Raw genomic sequence first — 26,485 nt, 5'->3', positions numbered from 1 at the left:
CAATTAAAACCATGCAAATAATCAAGTTATAAAAACTTATCAACTCAACGTATTAAAAAATACTCGAAAGTCTTTAGCAAAAGTTCAAAACCAAATAATTATCCTCCAATAGTCTAATTTATTTGTAAATAACTAAATTGAAAACAAAATAAAAGATCCAATATATTTTATTAGTTGTTTAAAACGGAGATTTCTATGTAAGCGACTTCTAAAGTTGATTAAAGGTGACCAATCAAATTTGTCTTCAAAGATTACGTACATACCAATGTGTTGTTTGATGTAGTATCATGATTTTAGGAAGGAAAGTTATATAGTATCATGTATGGGGACTATGTCAGTTATTATATGATTGCTACGAACATGTTAAGTATGAGATTTATTTATCAGATTAATATCATGTTTGCATGGAATATTGATGCAAACATGTTCGTTGGGAACTTTTTGGTCCGAAATTTTTTTTGGTCCGAAATTTTTTTTTGCTCCAAAAATGAAGGGCCTCTCAAGAGCAACCTTTCAAGTTCCTAGTTCATTAGTTGATCTTGTTTGATCCGAAATTTTTTGTCCGAAATTTTTTGGTCCGAAATTTTTTGTTCGAAAATATTTTATATAGTCCGAATCTTTTTATATTGTCGAATTTTTTTTATTTCGACATTTTTGATGATTTTTAGTCGAAAATTATAATTATTAATATTTACTATTTAAATACTTTTAAGTTTTATTTGTTGTATTGTGAGAATGGGTAGTATAATAATGGCATATAGGATAAAAATATTATATGCATTGGTCAACTAAAAGCTTACAAGACAAATGGGATTGACGCTACAATTTTGATGTCAACATGTAGAGCAATGTAGTGTATTTTGCTTCACGCCAGTGGCGATTCCTATGCTCAACAGGTGAACGCGAAAGATAAGTAGCTCCAAATTAAAATGAACATGACTGTCATCTAAAATATCAGTAGCTGTATTTAGAATCAACTTGCAATAAGTAACTCAAAATATACCAATTTCTCTCCGTTTGACTTTTATGTCAACAAACTCATGCAATCTGCACGCATTGTAAAGGTATTGTATCTGATCATATAAAGGTTGTTTACGCCCATGCCTGTTCCAACGCATCTCTCTCCATTGACTTACATCTGGCATCGTAAATAAAAGATCATCTCAAGAGCAACTCTCTGTCAAGATCTAAATCGGGGGAAGGAATCTGCAAAATTATTTTATTCTTATAATTATAATTAATATTTTTCTCTGACATATAGCTTCATAAATAAAAAAAAATCCATGATATGTTAGAGTCACTTACCTGAGTGTCAAAAGCCATCTAAATATCTTTAGCCCGTTCAGGACCTACAGCCAACCAGTGGATATAGTAGCTGTTTTCGCAGATAAACGGCTTGTAGGCTGGATGGAAACCTATTGTTAAACAAAATGTGCGAGCACACTGCACACAAAAAAAAACATACCCCAATTGAAAATCGATAAGCTACTTGCGGATAAGTCTGAAGCGGTAGATTGAATTCGTGTACTTTAACCTCATGCGGTGGAGTTTAGAGGATGGCATAGTTGCTGACAACTGTTTGACTACATCAAAAAAAAATCCATGTGAGTTTCGCCTTGGAAATACCAGAAGAGCTCCTTGAACCTGTGCTGAATGTGGCTGCCCAGTCGCAGTTAGATGAGTAGCCTAACACAATTAAAACCATGCAAATAATCAAGTTATAAAAACTTATCCACTCAACTTATTAAAAAAGTGAAAGTATTGGGTCAGACCGTCTGACCCAATAGCTTCCGTCGGACGGGCTTAGCCATCAAAAACGTGCGGGCTTTCTTTTTTTTTCATATTTGTTTTGTTGATCAGCAGTTTTGTTTATTTTTAGAAAAAACATATAACGGTTATTAGGTCATTATCTTTTTTCGATTTTGAAACTGTTTTTTGGATTTCTACTTGATTCTCGCTAGTTTTAAAACTGATTCTTCTTCATTTCAAAGAAACCGATATATTATTTACTGATTATTTCTAGAATTTTTCTGCTTCTCTGCTTCTCTGCTGTTGAAACTTAGCGTGTTTTTTTGTTCGTAATTCATTACGTTTGCATCGCAAATATGGTGAAGAGGATTAGAGATGATGATTCTAGGTATAATTTCGTTTGTTTTTGCTGCAAATTTTTGTTTGTTTTCAAAATTTGAGCGTTTTTGTTGTTGTAATTGTAATGTAGCCCGAAGTCGAAGAAGGTGAAGAGTCTCGCATCTTCAGGCTAAATTTTGGCACTGTCTACTGCTGGGAAGAAGAAAGAGAAAGATTTCGATTATGATCCAAGGTAGATTTCAAGTTCTTAGAGTAGTTTAGATATTTTTTTTTTCTATTTTTGAATGTTTTCAGTTTATCAGAGTATTTATTTCATGTTTTTAGGGTTTGTGTTTCAGTTTTTGTTGTTTTATACACATGTTTTCAGTTGTTGTTGTTTTTCAGTTGATATTTATATTCTTTCAGTTGATTATAGTATTCTTTCAGTTGCTACTTGTATTCTTTTAGTTGATGTTGTTTTCAGTTGATATTTATATTCCTTCAGTTGATTCTTGTATTGTTTCAGTTGATTCTAGTATTGTTTTAGTTGCTTCTTATATTATTTCAGTTGATTTTGTTTAGTTTCATTTAGACATTTCTACCTTTCTTTTGTTGTTTTTTATTTGTTTTTCTTTACTTTTTAAAAAAAAATAAAGATGTAACTGAAAAATGAAGTAGTGTAACTGAAAAATGAAGTAGTGTAACTGAAAAATGAAGTAGTGTAACTGAAACAATGTAAATTTTAACTGAATATTTTTAGTCTAATTGGAAAACAATGAAATAAAGAGTCATTATACTAAATGAAGTAGTAAGAAGACCAACTGAAAAATAAAGAAGTCTAGCTGACAACTAAATAAGTCTAACTGAAAACTAAATAAGTCTATCTGAAGCACTATATAGACTAGCTGACAAACGGAGAAGTCTATCTGAAAAACAAACAAGTCTATCTGAAGCACTATATAGACTAGCTGAAAAACGAACAAGTCTATCTGAAGACGTTTATATACTAGCTGAAAAACGAACAAGTCTATTTGAAGCACTTTATATACTAGCTGAAAAACGAACAAGTCTATCTGAAGCACTATATTGACTAGCTGAAAACAAAACATGTTTAACTGAAGCACTATATAGACTAGCTGATAAAAGAAACAAGTCTAACTGAAGCAATGTAAATTTTCAATGAAAATTTTAAGTGTAATTGGAATAGAATGAAATGAAAAATAATTATACTAAATGAAATAATAAGGACTAGCTGATAAACAAACAAGTTTAAGTGAAGCACAATAAAGAAGTTACTTTGAATGACTGTAGAGACTAGCTGAGAAACAAACAAGTCTAACTGAAACACTATATAGACTATCTGAAAAACAAACAAGTCTAACTGAAGCACTATATAGACTAGCTGAAAAATAAACAAGTCTAACTGAAGCACTATATAGACTATCTGAAAAACAAACAAGTCTAACTGAAGCACTATGTAGACTAGCTGAAAAATAAACAAGGCTACTTGAAGCACAACAAATACTAGCTGAAAAAATAAGAAGTTACTTTGAAGGACTGTAAAGACTAACTGAAAAATAAACTAGTCGATCTAACTGAAGCACAATTTATATAAGCTGAAATGCAAACAAGTCTAACTGAAGCACTATATAGACTACCTGAAACACAAAGAAGTCTAACTGAAGCACTATATAGACTACCTTAAAAAAATCAAGGCTATTGTTTCAGTTGATGGTGGTCTGCTTTTAGTTGATGTTGGTATTCTTTCAGTTGAACTTTGTATTCTTTCAGTTGATCTTTGTATTTTTTCAGTTGATGCTGTTTTTTTTTTCAGTTAGTTTTATTGTTTGATTAAACTTTCTTTCTTTCAGATGTGATAAATCCTTGTCTAAGAAGAAAGGCAAATCTGATTTATCACCAATCAAGTTTTCATTTTCAAGATCTAATCCCGATCAACAGAAAGACACATTTGATAGATCGTATGTTTTTTTCATTATTCTCCTTTTATATTATATGATTGTGTTTTTTTTTTGTTTTAAAGTTATTTTTGTTCACTTTTGTTAGGAATTTCACTGAGCAAGAAATAAAGTCAATTAGTCTACAAGTATTGTCAGACTATTCCCATTTAAATGAAGTGGTTAGTAATTTGAGTGATGAGCAAAAAAGAGACATTAGGGATATTGGGTTTGGGAGTCTCTTAGATATTAGGATAAAGAAGTTTTGTCCTAATCTGAATTTGGAGGTGTTGTTGAATTACAATGCATCTGGAATGATGTTTTCAACAAAGAATGGTAAACTGATTTTTAATAAGTTTACCATTAGTGATGTTTTGGGGTTACCTGTGTCAGATAGACCAGTAGAGGTTATAGATGATGACGCCTTTAGGAGGAAAGGTAGTCAGATAGAGGCTGGAAGTGCCAGGAAGGATTGGCATAGGTTTCTTGGTATTTCTGATCCCAAGAAGGTATATATTGGTAGAAAAAATTGGGATGATTTGTTTAAGAAATATCAATCCGGGGATGATTTCAAGAAGTTATTTGTTATCTTTTCGTTGTCCAAGCTTCTATGTCCTATAGCTGATTTAGGGCCTGTGCTGAAATGTGCCAAGAGTTTAGAAGATGCATCTACAATTTCAAGTTATGACTGGTGTGGATATATATTGAGAAGTCTTTGTGCTGCTGTTTTGGACTGTCATCAGTCTATTATGATGAAGAAGAATGAGCTTGGACAGAAGAAAGTATCATTCAAGCTTCGGGGATGCGTTAGCGCTTTGACTCTTGCTGTTATTCACAACTTCAAGTGTCGTAATCTGGATTATTCAAATGTCAGTAAGCCATTTATCAGTTATTGGCAGGAAGAGAAGGATTTGAGTGATGTTGTGAAGCAGTTTGAGATCAACATGGATTTTATTCTGCCGGTGAAGCGTGAAAAACAGAAGGTTGAGTTTAAAACTCCCAGTGTTAGTGTTGCTAGTAGGAAGTCTGGTTCTCCTATAATTAAGGTGGTTGAGGGTCCATCACCTTCAACTAGGCAGCTTATCATGGATCTTCCTCATAGTTTGATGACTGATGAGGAAATAGATGCTCTTGATGTTCCTGTGAGTTTCATTTATCTTATGTTTTTATTTTTTTTACTCTTGAACTCTAAGTGAAGACTGTTAACCTCTAACTGAAATAATGTCAGTTCTAGCTGAAGAGCAAATAAGTCTAACTGAAAAGTAAAGAAGTGTAACTTAGAAATAAAGAAGTCTAACTGAAACTATGTAACTGAAGAGTAAATAAGTCTAACTGAAAATTATATTAGTCTAACTGAAAACTAATAAGTCTAACTTAGAAGTAAATAAGTCTAGCTGAAAACTAAATAAGTCTAACTGAAAATTAAAGAAGTCTAACTGAAGAGTACATAAGTCTAACTGAAAACTAAAAAAGTCTAACTGAAGAGTACATAAGTCTAACTGAAGAGTACATAAGTCTAACTGAAAAGTAAATAAGTCTAACTGAAAATAAATAAGTCTATCTGGAAACTAAATTAGTGTAACTGAAAACTAAATAAGTTTATTTATATTTCATTTAAGTTTTCATTTGATAGTTTGATTCTTTCAGATGGTCCTTATATTTTTGTTTATGTTGTTTCTGTGTCATCACATATTGATTTGTTTGTTTATTTTATTTTGCTCTTTTAATTGAAGGAATATGTGAAGAACATGCACAAGTTGAAGAGGAATGCGCTTGCATTCTGTCAAGTGAATTTGGAGATTGCCCAGAATATTCGGGAGGAAGGCGAGAAGCTGTCTCAAGACAGTATTTCTCTGGATGATAGTGAAGTATTTAACCCAGATTTTCTGAGTCAAATTGACGACATATGCAAGCGTCATTTGGAAGCGAAAGACAGTGCAAACAAAGTTGATCCTACAATTTCACTATTGGTGAAGCGGCCTGTTGAATTGGAGTTTGGAAGAAATGAAAATGTTCCTGATTTGGATTCTGGTGTTCATGGAGTTGATTTGAAAGAAGGAAGTAAGTTCCTTTCATTATATTATTTTCATGTTGTAGTTTTGTAATCTGGTTGGAATAAAAATTTTAGACTCTAACTGAAAGAAATGTTTAACTGAAGAAGTGAAATAGCTAACTTTGAGACTCTAACTGAAAGAATAAAAAGACCAACTGAAAACTTTGACAGTCTAACTGAAATAATATGAGCACCAGCTGAAAATGAGATGAATACTAAATGAATTTTTTCAATTCACTTAAGTTTTCATTTGATTGCTGGATTTTTTCAGTTTTTTTTTTTTTTCATCTGTTGGAAACATTGTTTCAGTTTATGTGTATTTAGTTGTTTTTTTTTTTTTGAATGAAGATGATGAAAAAGAAGGAGAGGAGGATGAGAAGAAGAGGAATGCTGATGATGATCAGCATAAAGATGATGATAAGATGATGATGATGATGATGGTGATGATAAGGATCACCAGAATTATAATGAGACAAAGGATGATGATGCTGATGATAATGGTGATCCTGGTCTTCAAGGAGATGAAGACAAAGGAGGAGATAAGGATGCTGGTCTTCATGGAGATGAAGACAAAGGAGGAGATAATGGTGATCCTGGTCTTCAAGGAGATGAAGACAAAGTAGGAGATAAGGATGCTGGTCTTCATGGAGATGGAGAGGAAGGTGGAAGTAAGTTCTTCTTATTGTATTGTTTCAGTTTGCTTAAATGAAAAAGTTAAATAGCTAACTGAAAGAATAAAAAGACCAACTGAAAAGTCTGATATTCTAACTGAAATAATATTAATACTAGCTGAATATCATATAAATACCAAATGAAACTTTTGGTATTTGTTTTTATTTAATCTGGTGGAAAAATAGTTTTAGTTTGTCAATGAATTTATTCATTTCTGATTTTGTGTTTTTCAGTTATTGTGTATTTATTTATTTTTTATTGTTTTTGTTTTTGAATGAAGATAATGAGAAAGAACCAAAGGAAGATGATAATAAGAAGACTGGCAATGCTGATGATGATTGTGGTCTTCAAGGAGATAAAGAGGAAGGAGGAAATAAAGAGTTGGATGCTGGGGTTCATGCAGAAGGAGAGAAAGGAGGAAGTAAGTTTCTTTCATTTTATACCTAATTGAAAGAATTCAAAGACCAACTGAAAAATGTGATGCTCTAAAGGAAATAATATCTTATAAATAGCAACTGAAGTACTGTTTTAGTTTGTAACAATATGAAAACGAACTGAAAAATAAATAGGAAGTAAGTACTATAAAGATTACCTGAACAATAACTGATGAAGTATTATAAAGTGTAGCTGAAAATGATTGTAATAGTATCAAATAAAAGAATAATTATACTAAATGAAATAAATTAAGGACCAACTGAAAAGAAAATAAGTCTAACTGAAAACTAAATAAGTCTAACTGAAAAGTATATTAACTGAAAACTAAATTAGTCTAACTGAATCAGTCTAACTGAAGAGCAAATAAGTCTAACTGAAGAGCAAATACGTCTAACTGAAGAGTTAATAAGTCTAACTGAAAACTAAATAAGTCTAACTGAAAACTAAATTAGTCTAACTGAAGAGTAAATAAGCTATTGAAGAGAAAATAAGTCTAACTGAAGTGTAAATAAGTCTAACTGAAGAGTTAATAAGTCTAACTGAAAACTAAATTACTCTAACTGAACACTTAATAAGTCTAACTGAATCAGTGTAACCAAAGTTATTAAAATCGCGATTCAAATCTTAAAATCTTACGATTTTACGATTCAAAATATGGTAGACGATTCGATTCGCGATTCTAGACGATTTCATACATTTCTGGTTACTAGCGAAAACCTCGCAAGTTTAAATCATGCTAACAAAGAAAATAAGAGATATATATTGTTAGTTATTGTCAATAAAGTGGGTAAAAACCTATTTTTTCCAATTTTTAGGTCTTTTAACTTATAATTTTAGCATATTCAATGAAGATTGAGTGCAATATCTTGATTATACATGTTTGTAGAATCTTACGATTCTACGATTCGATTTTACGATTCGATTCTAAAGGTTGTTTTCGATTCAAACTAGAATCTCGATTTTAACCACATTGAGTGTAACTGAAGAGTAAATAAGTCTAACGGAAGAGTAAATAAGTCTAACTGAAGTATTATAAAGACTAGCTGAAAAAATAAACAAGTCTAACTGAAGGACTATAAAGACTACCTGAACAATAAACAAGTCAAACTGAAAGAATATTCAGACCAACTGAAAATTTTGATACTCTAACTGAAATAGTATTAATACCAACTGAATATCATATAAATATCAAATGGAACTTTTTATATTTTATTTTTTATTGTTTTTTGTTTTTGAATTAAGATGTTGAGAAAGAACAACCAAAGGAAGCTGATAGGAAGAGGAGGAATGCTGATGATGATCAAGTTAAAGGGGCTAAGGATAAGGATAAGTGTAAAATTTCTACACACGTCCCTACTCGCACCGCTGCTGGTATTGATATTGTTGATCTTCGTACTCCAACTCCTCCTCCTCCTCCTCCTGTTGTTGAAGCTGTTGAGAATGTATATAGCAGAAAGTCTTGGAGAGTTGATTCTTCTGCTAAAAGGAAAAACATTGCTGATTTCGATGGCCCTTCATTCCAACTATTAACTCCTAGTCCTGTTGTTGAGGATCTTGCAGCAGTGCAGAGAGTGGTGAGGGTGTTGGAAGTTCAATTCCAATCATCACTCCAGTAAATGTAAAATATCCTCGAGTAAGTATAGTTTTAGTTTCTGTTTTAATTTGTTTATTTTTCTGTTTCAGTTAGTGTATGTTTCTTGTCATTTAGTATATCTTTTATTTCAGTTAGTGTATGTTTGTTGTCAGTTAGTATTAGTTTATGTTTGAGTTAGTGTAAGTTTCATGTCAGTTAGTGTTTGTTTCTTGTCAGTTAGTATTATTTTATGTTTCAGTTAGTGTATCTTTCTTGTCAGTTAGTAATAGTTTATTTTTCATTTGGTTTATGTTTCTTGTCAGTTAGTATCTGTTTCTATTTTCAGTTAGTGTATGTTTATCTTTCAGTTAGTATATCTGTCATTTTTTTTGATATTTTAATTGAATGCAGGGTGATGGCTCTTATTCTGATCAATCATCATACAAATCCTACAAACCTCAGAAACAATCAAAGTCAGAAATCCCTTCAACACCTGAATTATTGAAGGGGTGGGACTATGACCCTACTTCAGAGAAAGTTGGGAAAGTTGTGAGAGTTAAGGAACCAGGTGATGATTATGACGATGAAGGTTTGGAGGACCTGATTGATAGGATTGTTGATCATGGAGTTGATTCATCTTCTGACAAGGCTAAAAAAGAAGAGGATGAGAAGGAAGCTGGTGTTGTTTCATCTTCTACCCCTGATTGCATGTGTTCCTGTCAACAACCATGGCATAATATTATGTCGAAGTTTGCAGCATTATAATAGATATTTGAGTGATCTGTCTCCTGACCAGAGGTTGCTGGTTGATTATCTATTTTACAATGAGTATGAAGATGTTGCATATATGTCATTGGATACAGATTCTGAGGAAGTGAAGATGAAAAATGACATTATGCAAAGTGAACTAACAAGTGATCTCATTGTGGATTTTGATAATCCTCATAGCAACTATGCGGTTCAGTTGTACAAATTCGACTTAATTAGCATGCCTCGTCAAGGTTGGCTGACAAGTGGAGTTATTGACGGATGCGCCTTCATGTTCAATAGGCAAGAAAGGAATCACCTTCTGCAACAAGGAGATTCTGGTTTAATATTATGCCTTTTGTAAGTGTTGTTATTGCTTAGTTTTATATGTTTGTTTTCATTTGGTCATAGTATTTTGTCAGTTGGTCATTTCTGTTTTTCAGTTTGTCATGTTATGTTTTTCAGTTGGTCATATTATGTTTTCAGTCTAATAAAAAGTAAATAAGTGTAACTGACAACTAAATAAGTCAACTGAAAACTTAATAAGTCTAGCTGAATAATAAATAAGTGTAATGAAAAATAAAGAAGTCTAACTGAAAACGAAATGAGTCTAACTGAAAAGTAAATTACTCTAACTGAGAAGTAAATAAGTCTAACTGAAAACTTAATGAGTCTAACTGAAAACTTAATGAGTCCTAACTGAAAACTTAATGAGTCTAACTGAAAACTAAATAAGTCTAACTGAAAACTAAATGAGTCTAACTGAAAAGTAAATTGTCTAACTGAGAAGTAAATAAGTCTAACTGAAAACTTAATGAGTCTCACTGAGAACTTAATGAGTCTAACTGAAAACTTAATGAGTCTAACTGAAAACTTAATGAGTCTAACTGAAAACTAAATAAGTCTAACTGAAAAGTAAATAAATCTAACTGACATTTTAAAAAGTCTAACTGAAAACTAAATTTATTTTTCGTTGTTATCTTCTGTCTTTCAGTTTGTCATAATATTATTTTCTTTTGTTGTAGAACTATATCAATTGGTTGTGTGCTGAGAAGGTAAAAAAGGTTCAGTTTGAGAGTGAGATTGCTGAAAATGAGATTATTTTGAAGAAGCTGGAGGGCACTAGTCAGTATATCAGAAGTTGAAGGAATGGGAAGAAAACAAGAAAAAGCTTATTACAAAAGATGATGATTTATTCAACAAGAAATGTAAGGAAGCTATTTCTTCATGGGTGAAATCATTTCCAGGGAATGATATTCGAGAAGCTGAACTGGTTAGTTGTATTATTGTTAACCATTTTTTTATTTGTTTTGATTTCACTTAGTATTATTTTATGTTTTATTTAGTGTTTGTTTGTTGTCAGTTAGTGTATCTTTCTCTTTCAGTTAGTGTATGTTACTTGTCAGTTAGTCCTAGTTTATGTTTTCAGTTAGTGTATGTTTTTAGTTCAGCTAGTGTTTTTAGTATTTCATTTTGTTTTTTGTTCTCTGTCAGGTAGACTTATTGCTTTTGCATCTTATGTTTATCTTCCAGATTTTTGTTCCTGTTCACAAGGATGATCATTATACTGTCTTGGTGCTGAACAAGAAAGCAAAAAGGATTGAAAATATTGACAATCGTACAGACATGAAGGACATTGATAGATATAAGCATGAGGAATTTAACGGTCTTACATACTTTGTACGTACCTTTTTATGAGCATTTGTATTTTTTTTTTGTTCCATTTTATTACTTGTTTTTTAATTGTTGTTTACTTTTTGATCTTCAAATGCAGTGTCGTGCTTTTGATTCTTTTATGCAAGAGACTATGAGATGTCGTGATTTTGATCGTCTCCACCATTGGCAAACATCAACTCTTTACTTCCCTTGGAGAAGCAAGGACAACAATTTTGATTGTGGTGTCTATGCAATCAAAACCATGGAGCTGTATGACGGTCAAAATACTAACCATGTTGCACTTGTTGACCTGAAAAGGGTATGATTACTTTATTGTTTTTAGGGAGTATTTTGCTTGTTACATTTCTGTTTTTGAAAGTTTTTTAATAGAAAAAGGTATGATAGCCAGTTAGTGAAGGACTTGAAAGACTAGCTGAAAAAAAAGATGTCTAACTGAAGCACTATAAAGACTAGCTGAGAAATAATGAAGTCTAACTGAAGCACTGTAAAGACTAGCTTAGAAATAAACAAGTCTAACTGAAACACAATAAATACTAGCTGAAAAACAATCAAGTCTAACTGAAACACAATCATTACTAGCTGAAAAACAATCAGTCTAACTGAACATCATCATACTAGCTGAAAGCATTATAAGGACTACCTGAAAACAATGAAGCACTATAAAGACTAGTTGATGTTGTTGTTTATTTTCAGTTAGTTTTATTTTGTAATTGTTACATTTTTGAAACTTTTTTAATAGTTTTGATTTTTTTATTTTTAGGCAGCCACCAAAAACCTTGAGCGGTGTAGGCTTGCTCTTCGTCTTGTGGACCATCCTTTAAACAAACTGAGAGAGAAAGTGAAGCATGACTGTTATGTTTGGTCTGCAAAGAAACCTGAACTGATGGCAAGACAGAAGATAAGGAAGGATAAAGAGGCTGTTCTAGATAAATTAGCATTTAATCGATCAAAGAAGACAAATAGAAAAGAAGCACACATTTTACGGCGAAGGAGGGATCATGAGGCGAAAGTAGAAGATGTGCTGAATAATAATTTTGGAGACAAAGTGAAAATAGAGCAACTGTTGAAATTTCATTATTCTTAAGTGCCAAACTTTTTATTATTATTATAATGTATAGTAGAAATCGCACACCATTAAATTTTGCAATGTACAGTAGAAATAGCAACAGAACTCATTTTACATTTTATATCTGTGTTCTTTAATGAATTGTACATTTACACTTACTTTGAATGGAATACATTTGTGTAAATGAAGTTGTTTGAAAATTAATTGGAAAAATACAATACCAACTGAAAAATGAAAAATCTAACTCATAATAATAAGTGTATGACATATATTTGTAAATATAAATTTTAAGTCTAACTGAACACTGTAAATAGTAGCTGAAAAACAAACAAGTCTAACTGAAGAGTTATAAGTCTAACTGAAAAATAAACAAGTCTAACTGAAGCTCTATAAACACTAGCTGAAAAATAAAGAAGTCTAGCTGAAGCACAATTAATACTAGCTGAAAAATAAATAAGTCTGACTGAAGGAAATTAACACTAGCTGAAAATACACAAGTCTAACTGAAGCGTAATTAATAGAGCTGAAAATCAAATAAGTCTAACTGAAGCAGAAATACACAAGTCTAATTGAAGACAATTAATACAAGCTGAAAAATAAATAGTCTAACTGAAGCATATTAAGACTAGCTGAAAAACACAAGTCTAACTGAAGCAGTATAAAGATAGCTGAGAAATAAATAAGTCTAACTGAAGCAGAATTAACACTAGCTGAAAAATACACAAGTCTAACTGAAACTCAATTAATATAAGCTTAAAAGTAAACACGTCTAATGAAGCACTAGAAACACTAGCTGAAAAATAAACAAGTCTAACTGAAGGACAATAAATACTAATATTACTGAATTTCGAGTAGCTTAGAATAAACAAGTGTAAATTTAATACAATTACTGATGGAATACAATTGAAAACTAATATTATTTGAACACTATTCAACTTGAGGTACATTTGGGGTTTTTGTTCCATATTCGTTCGGATGCCTTGTCTTCATTTTACGCTTCTCAAAATGTCCTTTTACTCTCTTGTTTCCCTTTGGGGTCTTCCTTTTGTCTTTATCACCTCAGGATTTTCAACTGTTTGTCTTCGTAGTTCTTCATCTTCGATTTCTTGTTGTTTTTGTTGATCGTCTTGAAAACTTCTTTCACTGATTTGTATAATTCCTTCAACGACTTGTCACATAATGTTCTTGCATCCTCATTTGATTGACATATTGACACTAGGTTGTAGAAATTCTTGGTTATTGCATGTCTCCATGGTGTCCACAACGTGCATTTTGGCTTTGGTCCTTGTCTGCTTTAATAAATGTTTCTTAGTCAATTAGTTCATTTGACTAACTAAATTTTCAGATAGCTTATAAATTCTTTCAGGTGGTGTGTTAATTGTTTCAGTTAGTTAAGTGTTAAACCCCACACCCCCCAAAACCCCCACACTAATATTCCCCCTCCACACACAAAAACAACCCCCAATTAATGTTCTGGTAGTAACATTAATTATCAGTTAGTTATATAATGTTTCAGCTGGAGCCTTTTTTTTTTCAGTTCACTAATTAAATCTTTCAGGTGATCAGTTAATTGTTTCAGTTGGAGTCTTCAGTTTTTCAGTTAGTTGCTTTCATTTGTCAGTTAGTCATATTGATTTATTTCACTAACCTTGAACATTCTCCCATACTGCTGACTTTGCAAGTCTTGTCCATCTCTTAAGGATATATTGTTGTGGTATTTGAAATATGCTGAACATGTGCATGACCCTTATTATGTGAAAGCAAAGCATCCCCGTCTCTGTGAAGCATTGACATGAGCACACTAATTCTGTTGTGCCTCATCGTATGCTACTGTATGTGAATTGTGAAATCTTCTTCTGGTGAGACTTCAAACAACTTCAGCTGTGAGTTTTCTGTTGCAAATGCTCGTAAAAATGATGCCATTGCCCACTCATACTCTGTTTCAAAGTCATTATACAGTGCTAGTGTGTATACATCAGCTGCATGTTTCAGAAGCTTTGATTTGGATTTGACGGCTTTGGGACGTTCAGTTCTGTTCCGGAAGTTGTCACTAGTTTCATTGCTTCTCCATCTTTTCACTGTTTGCTCAAATATATGATAGAATTCAAACAGGTTTGTTGTTGCTTTTGCATTGAATGATATTGCCTTATTTGTGACTTCACTTCTTTGTGATGATAAGATTCCAGCTGAAAACATATCCCTTTTAATGCGGTGCACCACTTGTGTCTCTGATCATATACTTGCTCGAACCATTCTTTTTCTCGTGTCCATACAATTCCATCATTTTCGCCCACAATTCTTCAAAGCCTGATTCATTTTGACACCCCATCAAACAGTTCTTGAACATGTTCTTGAAGTCTTCATTGGTCTTGAGGGATCCGAAGTGGCTTACAAAGTTCTTCTCTATATGCCAAAGGCAAAGCCTATGTCTTGTATTTGGGAAAACCTGATTTAAGATAGTACATATTATGCTAGAAATCACTTTCATTTGAATGCTTGTGAATCTAATTTAAAAGGTAAAGAAATAATATGAAGACCAACTGAAAATTTAAGAAGTCTAACTGAAAACAGTGTAAATGCTAACTGAAAATTTCATTAGACAAAAAGAAGTAATATGAAGCCCAAATGAAAACTAAATGAGTCTAACTGAAAACTAAATAAGTCTAACTGAAAAGTAAAATTTGTCTAACTGAAAAGTAAATAAGTGTAACTGACAACTAAATAAGTCTAACTGAAAATTAACTAAGTCTACCTGAATAATCAATAAGTCTAACAAAAAGAAAGAAGTCTAACTGAAATAGTGGAAATAAATGAGTCTAACTGAAAACTAATAGTCTAACTGAAACTAATGAGTCTAACTGACAACTAAATGAGTCTAACTGAAAACTAAATAGTCTAACTGAAAACTAAATAAGTCTAACTGACAACTAAAGAGTCTAACTTAAAACTAAATAGTCTAACTGAAAACTCAATGAGTCTAACTGAAAAGTAAATTAGTCTAACTGAGAAGTAAATTAGTCTAACTAAAAAGTAAATAAGGCTACTGAAAAATTAATGAGTCTAAATGAAAACTAAATAGGTCTAACTGAATTATAAATAATCTAACTAATAATATAACTCAAACTGAAGACTAAATAATTCTAACTGAAAACTAAATAATTCTAACTGAAAAATACCTTTTCAATTGCATTGCCCATTGCCTTATCTTGATCAGTGAAAATTGTCTTTGGCTCTTGTTGGCACATTGCTCTCTTGAATGTTTCTAGTAGCCATTCAAAGCTCTCTTCCTTTTCATTAGTTATGAAAGCACATGCAAACATTGTTGTTTTCCAATGGCAATTTATGCCAACAAATGGTGCACATATCAGTCCATATTTGTTTGTCCTATATGTTGTGTCAAATATCATAACATCTCCATATGCTTTGAAGTCCTCCAACATCATTGAATCTCGCCAAAAGTAGCTGACATGTTGTTATGTTCCCCAAATTTCAGCCTGTAGAAGAATGCAGGATCATCATCCGCTCTTTGCTGAAGTAAGTCCAACACCTCTGCATATCCTTTCCTTCAACCAATCTTGTTCTGTACTGTGTGATATAGTTTAGATGGTCCCTTTTTGTGTGGCCCACTACTTCTTCTGATCCAGCCTCATGACACAAAAAGTTGTATGCATGCATTGGCTTTATGCCAGATTCAACCATTGTTTGTATTAGTTGTCCTTTTTGTTCAGTTATCTTCCTTTCTGATTTCAGATGATGTATTTCTTGTTGTATTACCAACTCATGGTTGTGCTGCAACTCATGAGCTACTACAACAAAGTCTTACCAGGTTTTTCTTGCTTAAATCTGACCATGGCTTTGCATGCTGTTCTTGTTTCATTGACTACTCTTTCCTTTCTTTTTTGGTTGGCTGCTCAACATCTGGTATCTGAACAGGTTTTTCTTGTTGTGTGTCTTTTTCTTTTGGTTCTGTTATTTTGTTTGTTGATTTTGAGCCTCCTTCCTTTGAGCAAACCAAGTAGAATTCGTATATTGAATTATCAATTCTCCTCCTCCTTAGAGTTTGTTTCCTAATACTAAATCCTAATGCTCTTGAGTGTGCTTGATACAAGTTGTAACCATCTTTGTGATCTGTAACATGTCTCCCTATTAAACTGCTACTGATATTTTCGTCATTGATGTACTTGAGATATTCATGTTCAGCTGTTGAGTTCATTGTCAAAAAATTAGGACACTAACTTAAAGAACAAAAGCACTAACTGAAAACTAAACAAGTGTAGCTGAAATGATTGTAATAGTATCAAATGAAAGAATAATTATACTAAATGAAATAAATTAAGGACCAACTGAAAAGAAAATAAGTCTAACTGAAAACTAAATAAGTCTAACTGAAAACTGAATCAGTCTAACTGAAAACTAAATTAGTCTAACTGAATTATCTAACTGAAGAGCAAATAAGTCTAACTGAAAACAAATAAGTCTAACTGAAGAGTTAAAAGTCTAACTGAAAACTAAATAAGTCTAACTGAAAACTAAATTAGTCTAAGAATCAGTCTAACTGAAGAGTAAATAAGTCTAACTGAAGAAAAATAAGTCTAACTGAATGTAAATAAGTCTAACTGAAGAGTTAATAAGTCTAACTGAAAACTAAATTATCTAACTGAACACTAATAGTCTAACTGAATCAGTCTAACTGAAGAGTAAATAAGTCTAACGAAATAAATGTCTAACTGAAGGTAAATAAGTCTAACTGAAGAGTTAATAAGTCAACTGAAAACTAAATTACTCTAACTGAACACTTAATAAGTCTAACTGAAAACTAAATAAGTCTAACTGAAAACTAAATAAGTCTAACTGAAAAGTATATTAACTGAAAACTAAAGTACTCTAACTGAACACTTAATAAGTCTAACTGAAAACTAAATAAGTCTAACTGAAAACTAAATAAGTCTAACTGAAAACTAATATTAACTGAACTAAATTATCTAACTGAAAACTATATTAACTGAAAACTAAATACTCTAACTGAACATTAATAAGTCTAACTGAAAACTAATAAGTCTAACTGAAAAAGAAGTTAATGAGTGAAAAATAGACTTTTGTTGCAATGTAAATAATTTTATCATACTAACTGATACAATCAAAATTTAACTGAAAATGAGTAAATGCAATTGAAAATTAATTTAGACATACACCTGTTCTTTGTCTTGTATTCCAGCTGATTCTTCATGTAATTTCTTTTTTTTTTTTTCTGATGTGATATCTGTGTTACGGTTTTCATTGTTTAGTTCAATTTGTAATGTGAGATCTCGTGAGTATTCTCATTGCTCAGATCAATTTGTAACGAACTTGCGATTTGTGAATTCGAATCTTCGGTGACATTCTTGTTCAATTTGTAACGAACTAGATTTCAGTAGTGGAACTAGATTTGTAGTGAGAAAGTGGATTTGGATATGTTTTTGTTCTTGAACAATGGCGGATGAAGCGGATGAAGGGGATGAAAGTGTTTTTTTTTTTTTTTTTTAATAAGTCGCGCGCGTTGCGTTGCTCGTCCGATGAGAGTGTTGTGTCGGACGAGTCCGACACAATACGTTCTCATTAAAAAATACTCGAAAGTCTTTAGCAAAAGTCCAAAACCAAATAATTATCCTCCAATAGTCTAATTTATTTGTAAATAAACTAAATTGAAAACAAAATAAAAGATCCAATATATTCTATTAGTTGTTTAAAGCGGAGATTTCTATGTAAGCAATTTCTAAAGTTGATTAAAGGTGACCAATCAAATTTGTCTTTAAAGACTACGTGCATACCAATGTGTAGTTTGATGTAGTATCATGATTTTAGGAAGGAAAGTTATATAGTATCATGTGTGGGGATTATGTCAGTTATTATATGATTGCTACGAACATGTTAAGTATGAGATTTATTTATGAGATTAATATCATGTTTGTATGGAATATTGATGCAAGCATGTTCGTTGGGAACTTTTTGGTCCGAAATTTTTTTGGCTCCGAAAATGAAGGGCATCTCAAGAGCAACCTTTCAAGTTCCTAGTTCATTAGTTGGTCTAGTTTGGTCCGAAATTTTTTGGTCCGAATTTTTTTTTTGTCCGAAAATATTTTTTATAGTCCGAATCTTTTTATATTGTCGGATTTTTTTTATTTCGACATTTTTGATGATTTTTAGTCGAAAATTATAATTATTAATATCTACTATTTAAATACTTTTAAGTTTTATTTGTTGTATTGTGAGAATGGGTAGTATAACAATGGCATATAGGATAAAAATATTATATGCATCGGTCATCTAGGAGCTTACAAGACAAATGGGGTTGACGCTTCAATTTTGATGTCAACATGTAGAGCAATGTAGTGTATTTTGCTTCACGCTATTGACGATTCCTATGCTCAACAGGTGAACGCGAAAGATAAGTAGCTCCACATTAAAATGAATGTCATCTAAAATATAAGTAGCTGTATTTAGAATCAACTTGCAATAAGTAACTCAAAATATACCAATTTCTCTCCGTTTGACTTTTATGTCAACAAACTAATGCAATCTGCACGCATTTTAAAGGTATTGTGTCTGATCGAATAAAGGCTGCTTACGCTCATGCCTGTTCCAATGCATCTCTCTCCATTTACTTACATCTGGCATCGTAAATAAAAGAGCATGTCAAGAGCAACTCTCTGTCAAGATCTGAATCGGGGCAAGGAATCTGCAAAATTATTTTATTATTATAATTATAATTAATATTTTTCTCTTACATATAGCTTCATAAATAAAAAAAAAATCCATGTTAGAATCACTTACTTGAGTGTCAAACGTCATCTGAATATCTTTAGCCGGTTCAGGACCTACAGCCAACCAGTGGATATAGTAGCTGTTTTCGCAAATAAACGACTTGCAGGCTCGATGAAAACCTATTGTTAAACAAAATGTGCGAGCACACTGCACAAAAAGAGTTGTATTTACACGCCTATATAAGATTTTCTTATTTCATTAGATAAAAAATTAGTTGTATTTTATAAGCTTTTTAAGTTAATTAAAAAAAATACCCCAATTGAAAATCGATACGCTACTTGCGGATAAGTCTGAAGCGGTAGATTGAATTCGTGTAATTTAACCTCAGGCGGTGGGGTTTTGAGGATGGCATATTTGCTGACAACTGTTTGACTACATCAAGCCATGTGAGTTTCGCCTTGGAAATACTAGAAGAGCTCCATGAACTTCCCTGTGGTGAATGTGGCTGCCCAGTAGCAGTTGTATGAGTAGCCTAACACAATTAAAACCATGCAAATAATCAAGTTATAGAAACTTATCCACTCAATGCATTAAAAAATACTCGAAAGTCTTTAGCCAAAAGTCCAAAACCAAATAATTATCCTCCAATAGTCCAATTTATTTGTAAATAACTAAATTGTAAAGAAAATAAAAGATCCAATATATTCTATTAGTTGTTTAAAGCGGAGATTTCTATGTAGGCGACTTCTAAAGTTGATTAAAGGTGACCAATCAATTTGTCTTCACAGAGTACGTACATACCAATTGTCATTGTTCACATCCTCAACTTCTGTGCTCCTTTTTTTAAATCTCAAGGAAATATAAAAAGAGAAGAAAAGCACATGGGAGCTTGCGTTTGTTGGATATTTACCTTACTTTAATTATTTACTAGCTGGCCGCTGTAAATAAGAAAAGGGGAAGAAAGAAAGAAAGATAGAATAAAGGGTTAACTTGGGCCTGGGGGAAGCAGTAAAAAAAGTTGGGGTGAAATTGAGTGCGCAGGCAGCACAACACAGCACAACACAACACAGCAGATCACAGGGCATGAAAAAAGAAGGTAACTTGAAGAACATGCTTCAGTCAATTAATAATGAATCTTTAAAAGCTTGGGATAAAAATATAAAGAAGAGGGAATGACGATAGAGTGGATATAGAAAGCAAAATGAAATGATTGTACAAGGAGTGCGCATGAGCACCAAAAGTCCAAAAATAAGCAACACTGCCACTGACTCACTAACAGGAGACCCTCAAATGCCGTCCGTAAAACGGTAAAAGGATAATACTGTGTACTGCTATACTATCATCATATTATTAGGCTTATGAGTGCTAATCCTACTCTAATCTCTTTAATGCTTCTTTTATTAATCAAATCTTAATTCATTACTAACGACTTGCCGCTACTTTTTAGTGCATATAGGGGGCGGTAGTCAGTAGCCAATGCTCACTAGTCACTAGTCACAACTCACTACTCACTAGTTACTTAGTACTACCTCCGTCTCCTAAAGATCTTCCTTGTTACTGTTCCTACAGATACCAAGGAGAATCCATATGTGTGGGATATGGGTAGAGATGGAAATGGATCGGGTTCGGGGCGGGTGTACCATCACCCGCATCCATCCACCCCACCCGATCCATCCATCACCCGGTAAAACATCCACCCGAATCCATCCATCCATCACCCACGGGTGAAACGGATGGACCGGGTGATAATAGGATGAATTAAATTAGATTAAACTAGGTGGTTTAGCTAGATTAACAGAACCAAAAACCAGTTTATAAAATCAGTCCAATTAGCTAGATAACTAAGTGATTCATATCAAACCCCAACTATGGTTAATAATCAAATAGAACTAAGATGGCTTAATAGAATAATTAATCAGATCTAGGCTCAAATTTATAAATAAGTATTAAAGGATAAACTTGGGCTTGGGTCAAAAATTAAGAAGTCAGAGAACAAAGAGGTAGGTTTATACACGACAAAGGTGTTTAGAAGCTTCAATGGCGTCAAGCTACGGCATTGCTGAGTAACATGTATGGTGGTGCTGCAGCACTCCGGTGTCGTTCGTTGCCTCGGATTCTGGTGCTGCAGCACTAAGGAGAGAGTAGAGCTAGCGAAAGAGAAAGGCTCAGCTACAGCAGCACGTGGCAAGGCCGTGCAGCGACAGCGCAGTAGCAATGTAGCATCAGGCGAGAGGAGAGAGAAACAAGGGGTTGGGGACTTGGGTTTGGGTCTTTGGGTGAGAGAATGACGAGAGATAGAGAGATGGGATTTTGGGGGGTTTGGGGGTTTTTTTAGGAGTGAGAAAGTAATATGGGGTTGGGTTAACTACTTAATTTGGGCCTGACATTGGGTTTTTGTAAAAATGTAAAAGTCAAAAATAAAAAAATTATATTTTTTTTTACTTTAAACGGGTGACGGGTCGGGTGGTAAATGGGTGACGGATCGGGTGATGGATGAAAAAATATCACCCGAACCCGACCCGCATCCGTCACCCGGTTATCCGTCACCCGGCTATCATCAGTTTAAACCAGGTTTTTCACCCACTTAATAAACCGGATGGAGCGGGTGGTCGGGTGATCTACTGGATATTTCCATCTCTAGATATGGGGTGGGTAAAGTAGGAGAGAGAAAGAGATTAAGATAAATAAACAAATAAAAAGGGATTAAAGTAGGGAGAGAAAAGGAGTAAAATTGAATTAATAATGTAATGGTGGACCATATGATAGAGACATGATTGAGAGGGTAAAAAGGGGAAAAAATCCAAATAAGGAATAAAATAAAAGAAAGAAGATCTTTTAGAAACGCACTTAAACGGAAAGAGGGAAGATCTTTAGGAAACGGAGGGAGTAGTAACCTCTTATACTCTTTCCCTTTTTCCTAACTACTAATATTAATAGTTTCCATAGACCACAACTTTAGGATAAAATATGAAGTAATAATACTTTACATACACCGCCAAAAAGATACTTTACATATTATACAATTTTATCATTCGAAAACGTAAAATTTGATTATTATTACATTTGTCTTCCATATAACATGCTAGGGTTCAAATGATGGTGTGACATTATGAATAATCTCATATAAGCTTATAGTAGCCACCTCTTATATGCATTGACACATAAAGTACTTCGTTACGAACTTCATATTTCTTATTAATTACTCGCTTATGCTACTCATTAACTCACATTGCATTCCACATAAATCATAATGGTTTTGATTTTTGTTTTGCATGCCACAGTTAGTAAATGACAAGATATCGTTAGATATTTTAGTACTAATTAATGAGTAATAATTTTACAGAACACATTGTGTTATGTTCAACTCTACGAGAAAGCAAACGAATACTGTCAAAAATAGAGCAGCATCGTGTTGTAACCCATCCCAGTACAACAACACAATTGACAGTTGAAGCATTTATAATTTTCAGAAATCTAGGAAGACCCATGATCAAGCCAAAGCACACAACACCATAGAAACATTGAAACAAACATATATGCAACGGAAAGCGGAAAGCAGTAAACAACATAATAAGTGATCCTATTAAACAGAATGGTAAATAAACAAAGCAATAGAGAATCTCAAGTGTCAACCCAAGACTGCAAATTTGGAACATGAATATCATCAACTAAAAATCAAGAAACAATAACAATAATTTATAACACAAAAGTAAATAAAAGCAATAGAGAAAGAGAGAGGTTACCAAAACCCCAATAAGGTAGAGGGACAAGGCATCCAGCAAGGCGGTAAACCCCTCTCCACAATTTGGCCCGGCTTCGACCTTTATAAATTGAATTTGCTGTGAATTTCCTTGTCGAATTCTGTAAAGCGTGCAGCTGCAATGAAAATTTCAAGAAAATTCAATATCAAATAGCATAATTGAGTGGAAAATTCGAGAATCCAATTGAATGATATATAATTGCAAGAAGAAAAAAAGGACAATCATTCGAGACAAACGTGAAGACTTGTATTCAGATTTCCAGACATTCGTTGCCAGATTGACCAATGTCGCGAAGGTTCTTGCTAAAAGACTGATAGGAGGTTGAATTCAATGGAAGAATAAAAAAACTGGAAAAAAAATAAGAAAAATACGACAAGAAGCATACCTTTGCTAGGCGAACGAACTGAAGAGTGAAAGACTTAGATTGAATTGAAGTGAATTAGGGTTTGATTGATGAGAGATGGAGTGAATCGTGTAGTGGGAAGTTAGAGTGAGAGGCGCGGATTTCATTTTGTTTTAAGTTGCTTCAAAATATTAGGCGCGATATCTAATTCCAGGCCGACCAGTATTATTAAGCTCTTAGAGCATGAGCAGTGGGTTGGTTGGTCTTTAAGTTTTTTTCTTTCTCTCTCCTTACTCCATCGATCTTACACCTTACATCCCACTAACTTCCCACCAACTTATCTTTTTTTTCTCACAATGGGTAGACTAGTCTTACTTGGCTTTTCTAATTCTCTCTCTTACTTTTGGTATACTCCATCATATACTCTCTTTCCTATAAAATGTTCTTATTCTTATATAGAGTAGATAATTTTTATTTTTCATGTTTTAATTAGTGATATCTTAATTAATTTATATACATTTTGAATAATTTTAGGTAGGAAAAAGTTATTAGAAAGAAAAGTAGGTTGTGAAAAATTATGGTAAAATATATCAAATTTAGGCTCAATTTATAGACAATTTTTTTTTATAGTTGTAATGTAAATTTTGTCAAAAAATTATAAGCTAATTTTATTCACTTTAAAACAAATAAGCAATCTTGTAAAAAAAAGCAACAATAAAGAAATATTGATACATGTGGCATCATCTCATTTGTTGCTATGCACATCATCCAAGGCATAGTTGGTCTAGCATTCCAGACCAACCAACTCCAAGGGCCCATTGCTCCAATAGTAAAACTAAGTAAAGCTATCTTTACTTATTGTTAGACCAACCAAAACCAACCCCATTGCTTATACTCTTATAGTAATATATGAGATGGGTTAAATAACACGAGCAGTGCACGTGTCTTGGGCGACGCGTAAAAGCGACCTACAAAAGGAGCGACGCCTCTAAGTGTCAAGGAAAGGCGGGGCGGCACTTTTAAGCGTCGAGGGAAGCCAGGATTATATAATCTGCCTAACGCCTATACCTAGGCGTCAAGGAAAGTGCGTCTCCAATGTATGGCTTGTGTAGTAGTGAATGCTTATATTTTCCCCAAATCAACCGTAAAAGCTATGCATGATCTTCATTTCCTTCATTTTCTTTTAAGGGTTGAGATCTCAAGAACTTTCGACTTCAAAATATGGAAATGTGTTTGTGTGGAGCAAAATGAGAAATCTTCATAATCATAATTGCAATCGAATGAGAATAAAATAAAAGGTGTATCATTTTGTAGTAATTAATTGCTTTGTAATTAACAAAATTGATATGGCATATATGAGAGAGAGACTTGAAATATATGAAAGGCTAGAAGAAAGAGGGAAAGCAATTACTGGAAGTGTTGTAAAGTACAACTGATTGACTTAGTCATTTTAGTTGGGAGATGGAGCATTTTTAGTTAATTTTATTATGTTTTCCCTTTTTTTAAATCAAGGCATCTAATTTTTTAGTTAATAATAGAAGCGTTCTAATTACCTTTTATTCTTTTACTAAGATATGCAAACTTTTTTTAATCTTTAATTCCATCAAATATATACTTCCTCCGTACTTTTTCAATTGCGACAATGGGTTTAAGGAAATGAAAGAGATTGGTGGTTTAGCATAAAGCTACCCTTTTGGTTAACTAGAATAGCTATAAAATAAATTCTTAATAAAGTAAAAGCAATTTTATGAGGCAAAGTGAGTAGCTAATGATGGTTTTAGTAAGATAAAATAAGGGCAACATCATCAACTTAAGTTGCTTGTGTTACCAACATGTGAAAAATGTTACAATAGATATGAAACTACCCAAAATGATAATTGTTGTAATAGAAAAAGAACAAAGGAAGTACATTTCACGTCGTTGCTTTTAATGTGTCATATAATATATATATTAAAAAACAATTACATGTGTTAGATGTGTATATTCAACTAGAAGATTTTTTTATCCCAAAACACTTTGTATGATTGGTACTAATTATGTGATGTACTATGTGATTATAGCCCATAAAGACTGTGCAAAAAAATATACTACCACAAGAAAATAACTCGGTGCTAATAATTTATAGAAGGCCCTTAATTAGTGGATGTATCTAAAGGTAAGGCTTCACTTATTATTATGATTTGTAACCTATAGTTTTCTGATGAATTTCTAAGCAATCTACCTTTTCAAGTAGGGTTGTTAAATGTTTTGGTTTTTAGTAACAAGCTGCGCAAATTGCAAGACGAAAAAGCAAGCGTGTATAGGATCATAAACGTGAAAAGCTTTTTTTCCTACACAAAGTAACAAGGAAAAAGGAGGCGACATCGGCTCTTACTCGAACGCATTGAGTTGTCTTTCAAATAGTATCAAATGGGAACGCCTTTTAGTATGTTTGTCGAAATTAATTTCATGATTTAATATATTTTTTACCATGTTCTTATTTAATCTATTGCAATGTGCACACAATGTACATCACTCGATATATGTGTAGACTAACAAATAATATTATGGATCCAAATGCAACACCTAACGTCAATGGTAATACATTTCGTCTCGATATAACTTTGCACCAAAAGACATAACTTTTAGTCATCATCACATTAGAAATTATGTTTGCAACTAAGCAATGAACAGCTGGAAAACTATGCGTTGGCTGAAATCGAGGCAGAGCTACAAAGTAATGCTAGCACATTGCGTAGATTCAACAAGATGCCTTTCTGGATGATTTGATAATGATGGAAGGTCAAATAATCTCATAATGGAGGAGTTATCTTATGCTAGAAAACAGTTACAAGAAGAGTTCCAAAAATTTTTGTAACAGCCCGCACTTCCGAGCTGCTAGCTAATCATACTTAACATTCATAAATCTCAATTAACACTTAATAACCTCGAATTATATTCACTCGCAGCGGAAACATAATCTATAAAACGATCGTGGACCTGTGGGTCAGGGCCCACAACAAATTATCCTCAATAACCAAATAACAGATTACATAATACCTTACTCGATTTCCAAAAATATAATAATATATTCACAAATAAGGATATATACTCCTAAATACAACCTCTGAACCATTAAATCTAATTATAACCTTGATACTCAAATTCTTCCTTTTACTCCTTTCCGAGCTTTTCACACACGAACCTGCAAGATCACTAATAATGAACTCTGCCCTAGAGGTGATCATGGGTCGGGTTCGAGCCGCGACAAAAAAAAAATTACCCATTGGTCTGGCTGGGCCTAAATTCGGGCCGAATTTTTGTGCCCAAAGCCCGCTATTTCGGGCCTAGATTAGCGGGTTGTGGGCCAAAACGGACCGGGCCAAAAAATAGACTACAAAGTTGTTTTTTGCCTG

General features: G+C 32.9%; 2 protein-coding genes across 4 annotated transcripts; both read left to right on the top strand.

Annotated features, from left to right (window-relative positions):
- Positions 1-3,802: 3,802 nt before the first annotated feature.
- On the top strand, positions 3,803-6,244 carry LOC130589793 (uncharacterized). The gene is made up of 2 exons (XM_057391378.1): positions 3,803-5,164; positions 5,756-6,244. The coding sequence occupies exons 1-2, from the start codon at positions 4,337-4,339 to the stop codon at positions 6,125-6,127; spliced, it is 1,200 nt and encodes a 399-aa protein (XP_057247361.1). The 5' UTR covers positions 3,803-4,336; the 3' UTR covers positions 6,128-6,244.
- Positions 6,245-10,523: 4,279 nt separating this feature from the next.
- On the top strand, positions 10,524-12,269 carry LOC130589680 (uncharacterized). Of its 3 annotated transcripts, XM_057391173.1 has the most exons (4): positions 10,524-10,775; positions 11,036-11,182; positions 11,277-11,477; positions 11,940-12,269. In XM_057391173.1, the coding sequence occupies exons 2-4, from the start codon at positions 11,129-11,131 to the stop codon at positions 12,261-12,263; spliced, it is 579 nt and encodes a 192-aa protein (XP_057247156.1). In that variant the 5' UTR covers positions 10,524-10,775; positions 11,036-11,128; the 3' UTR covers positions 12,264-12,269. The 3 variants fall into 3 exon arrangements, with proteins under 3 accessions (XP_057247156.1, XP_057247155.1, XP_057247154.1); XM_057391172.1 differs by having other exon boundaries at positions 10,529-10,775; positions 11,036-11,477; XM_057391171.1 differs by lacking the exon at positions 10,524-10,775 and having other exon boundaries at positions 10,792-11,182.
- The last annotated feature ends 14,216 nt before the right edge of the window (positions 12,270-26,485 follow it).

This window comes from Beta vulgaris, chromosome 8 (assembly GCF_026745355.1).
Source record: "Beta vulgaris subsp. vulgaris cultivar EL10 chromosome 8, EL10.2, whole genome shotgun sequence".
Lineage (NCBI taxonomy): Eukaryota > Viridiplantae > Streptophyta > Magnoliopsida > Caryophyllales > Amaranthaceae > Beta > Beta vulgaris.
This window is presented reverse-complemented; position numbering and strand designations above follow the sequence as displayed.

Excerpts from the sequence above, each read along its gene's own strand:
- LOC130589680 (XM_057391171.1), top strand. The coding sequence starts at position 11,021 with ATGTTTATCTTCCAGATTTTTGTTCCTGTTCACAAGGATGATCATTAT. Across the intron at positions 11,183-11,276 it reads TTAACGGTCTTACATACTTT|TGTCGTGCTTTTGATTCTTT; the intron begins GTACGTACCTTT and ends CTTCAAATGCAG. Across the intron at positions 11,478-11,939 it reads CACTTGTTGACCTGAAAAGG|GCAGCCACCAAAAACCTTGA; the intron begins GTATGATTACTT and ends TTTTATTTTTAG.
- LOC130589793 (XM_057391378.1), top strand. The coding sequence starts at position 4,337 with ATGATGTTTTCAACAAAGAATGGTAAACTGATTTTTAATAAGTTTACC. Across the intron at positions 5,165-5,755 it reads TAGATGCTCTTGATGTTCCT|GAATATGTGAAGAACATGCA; the intron begins GTGAGTTTCATT and ends TTTTAATTGAAG.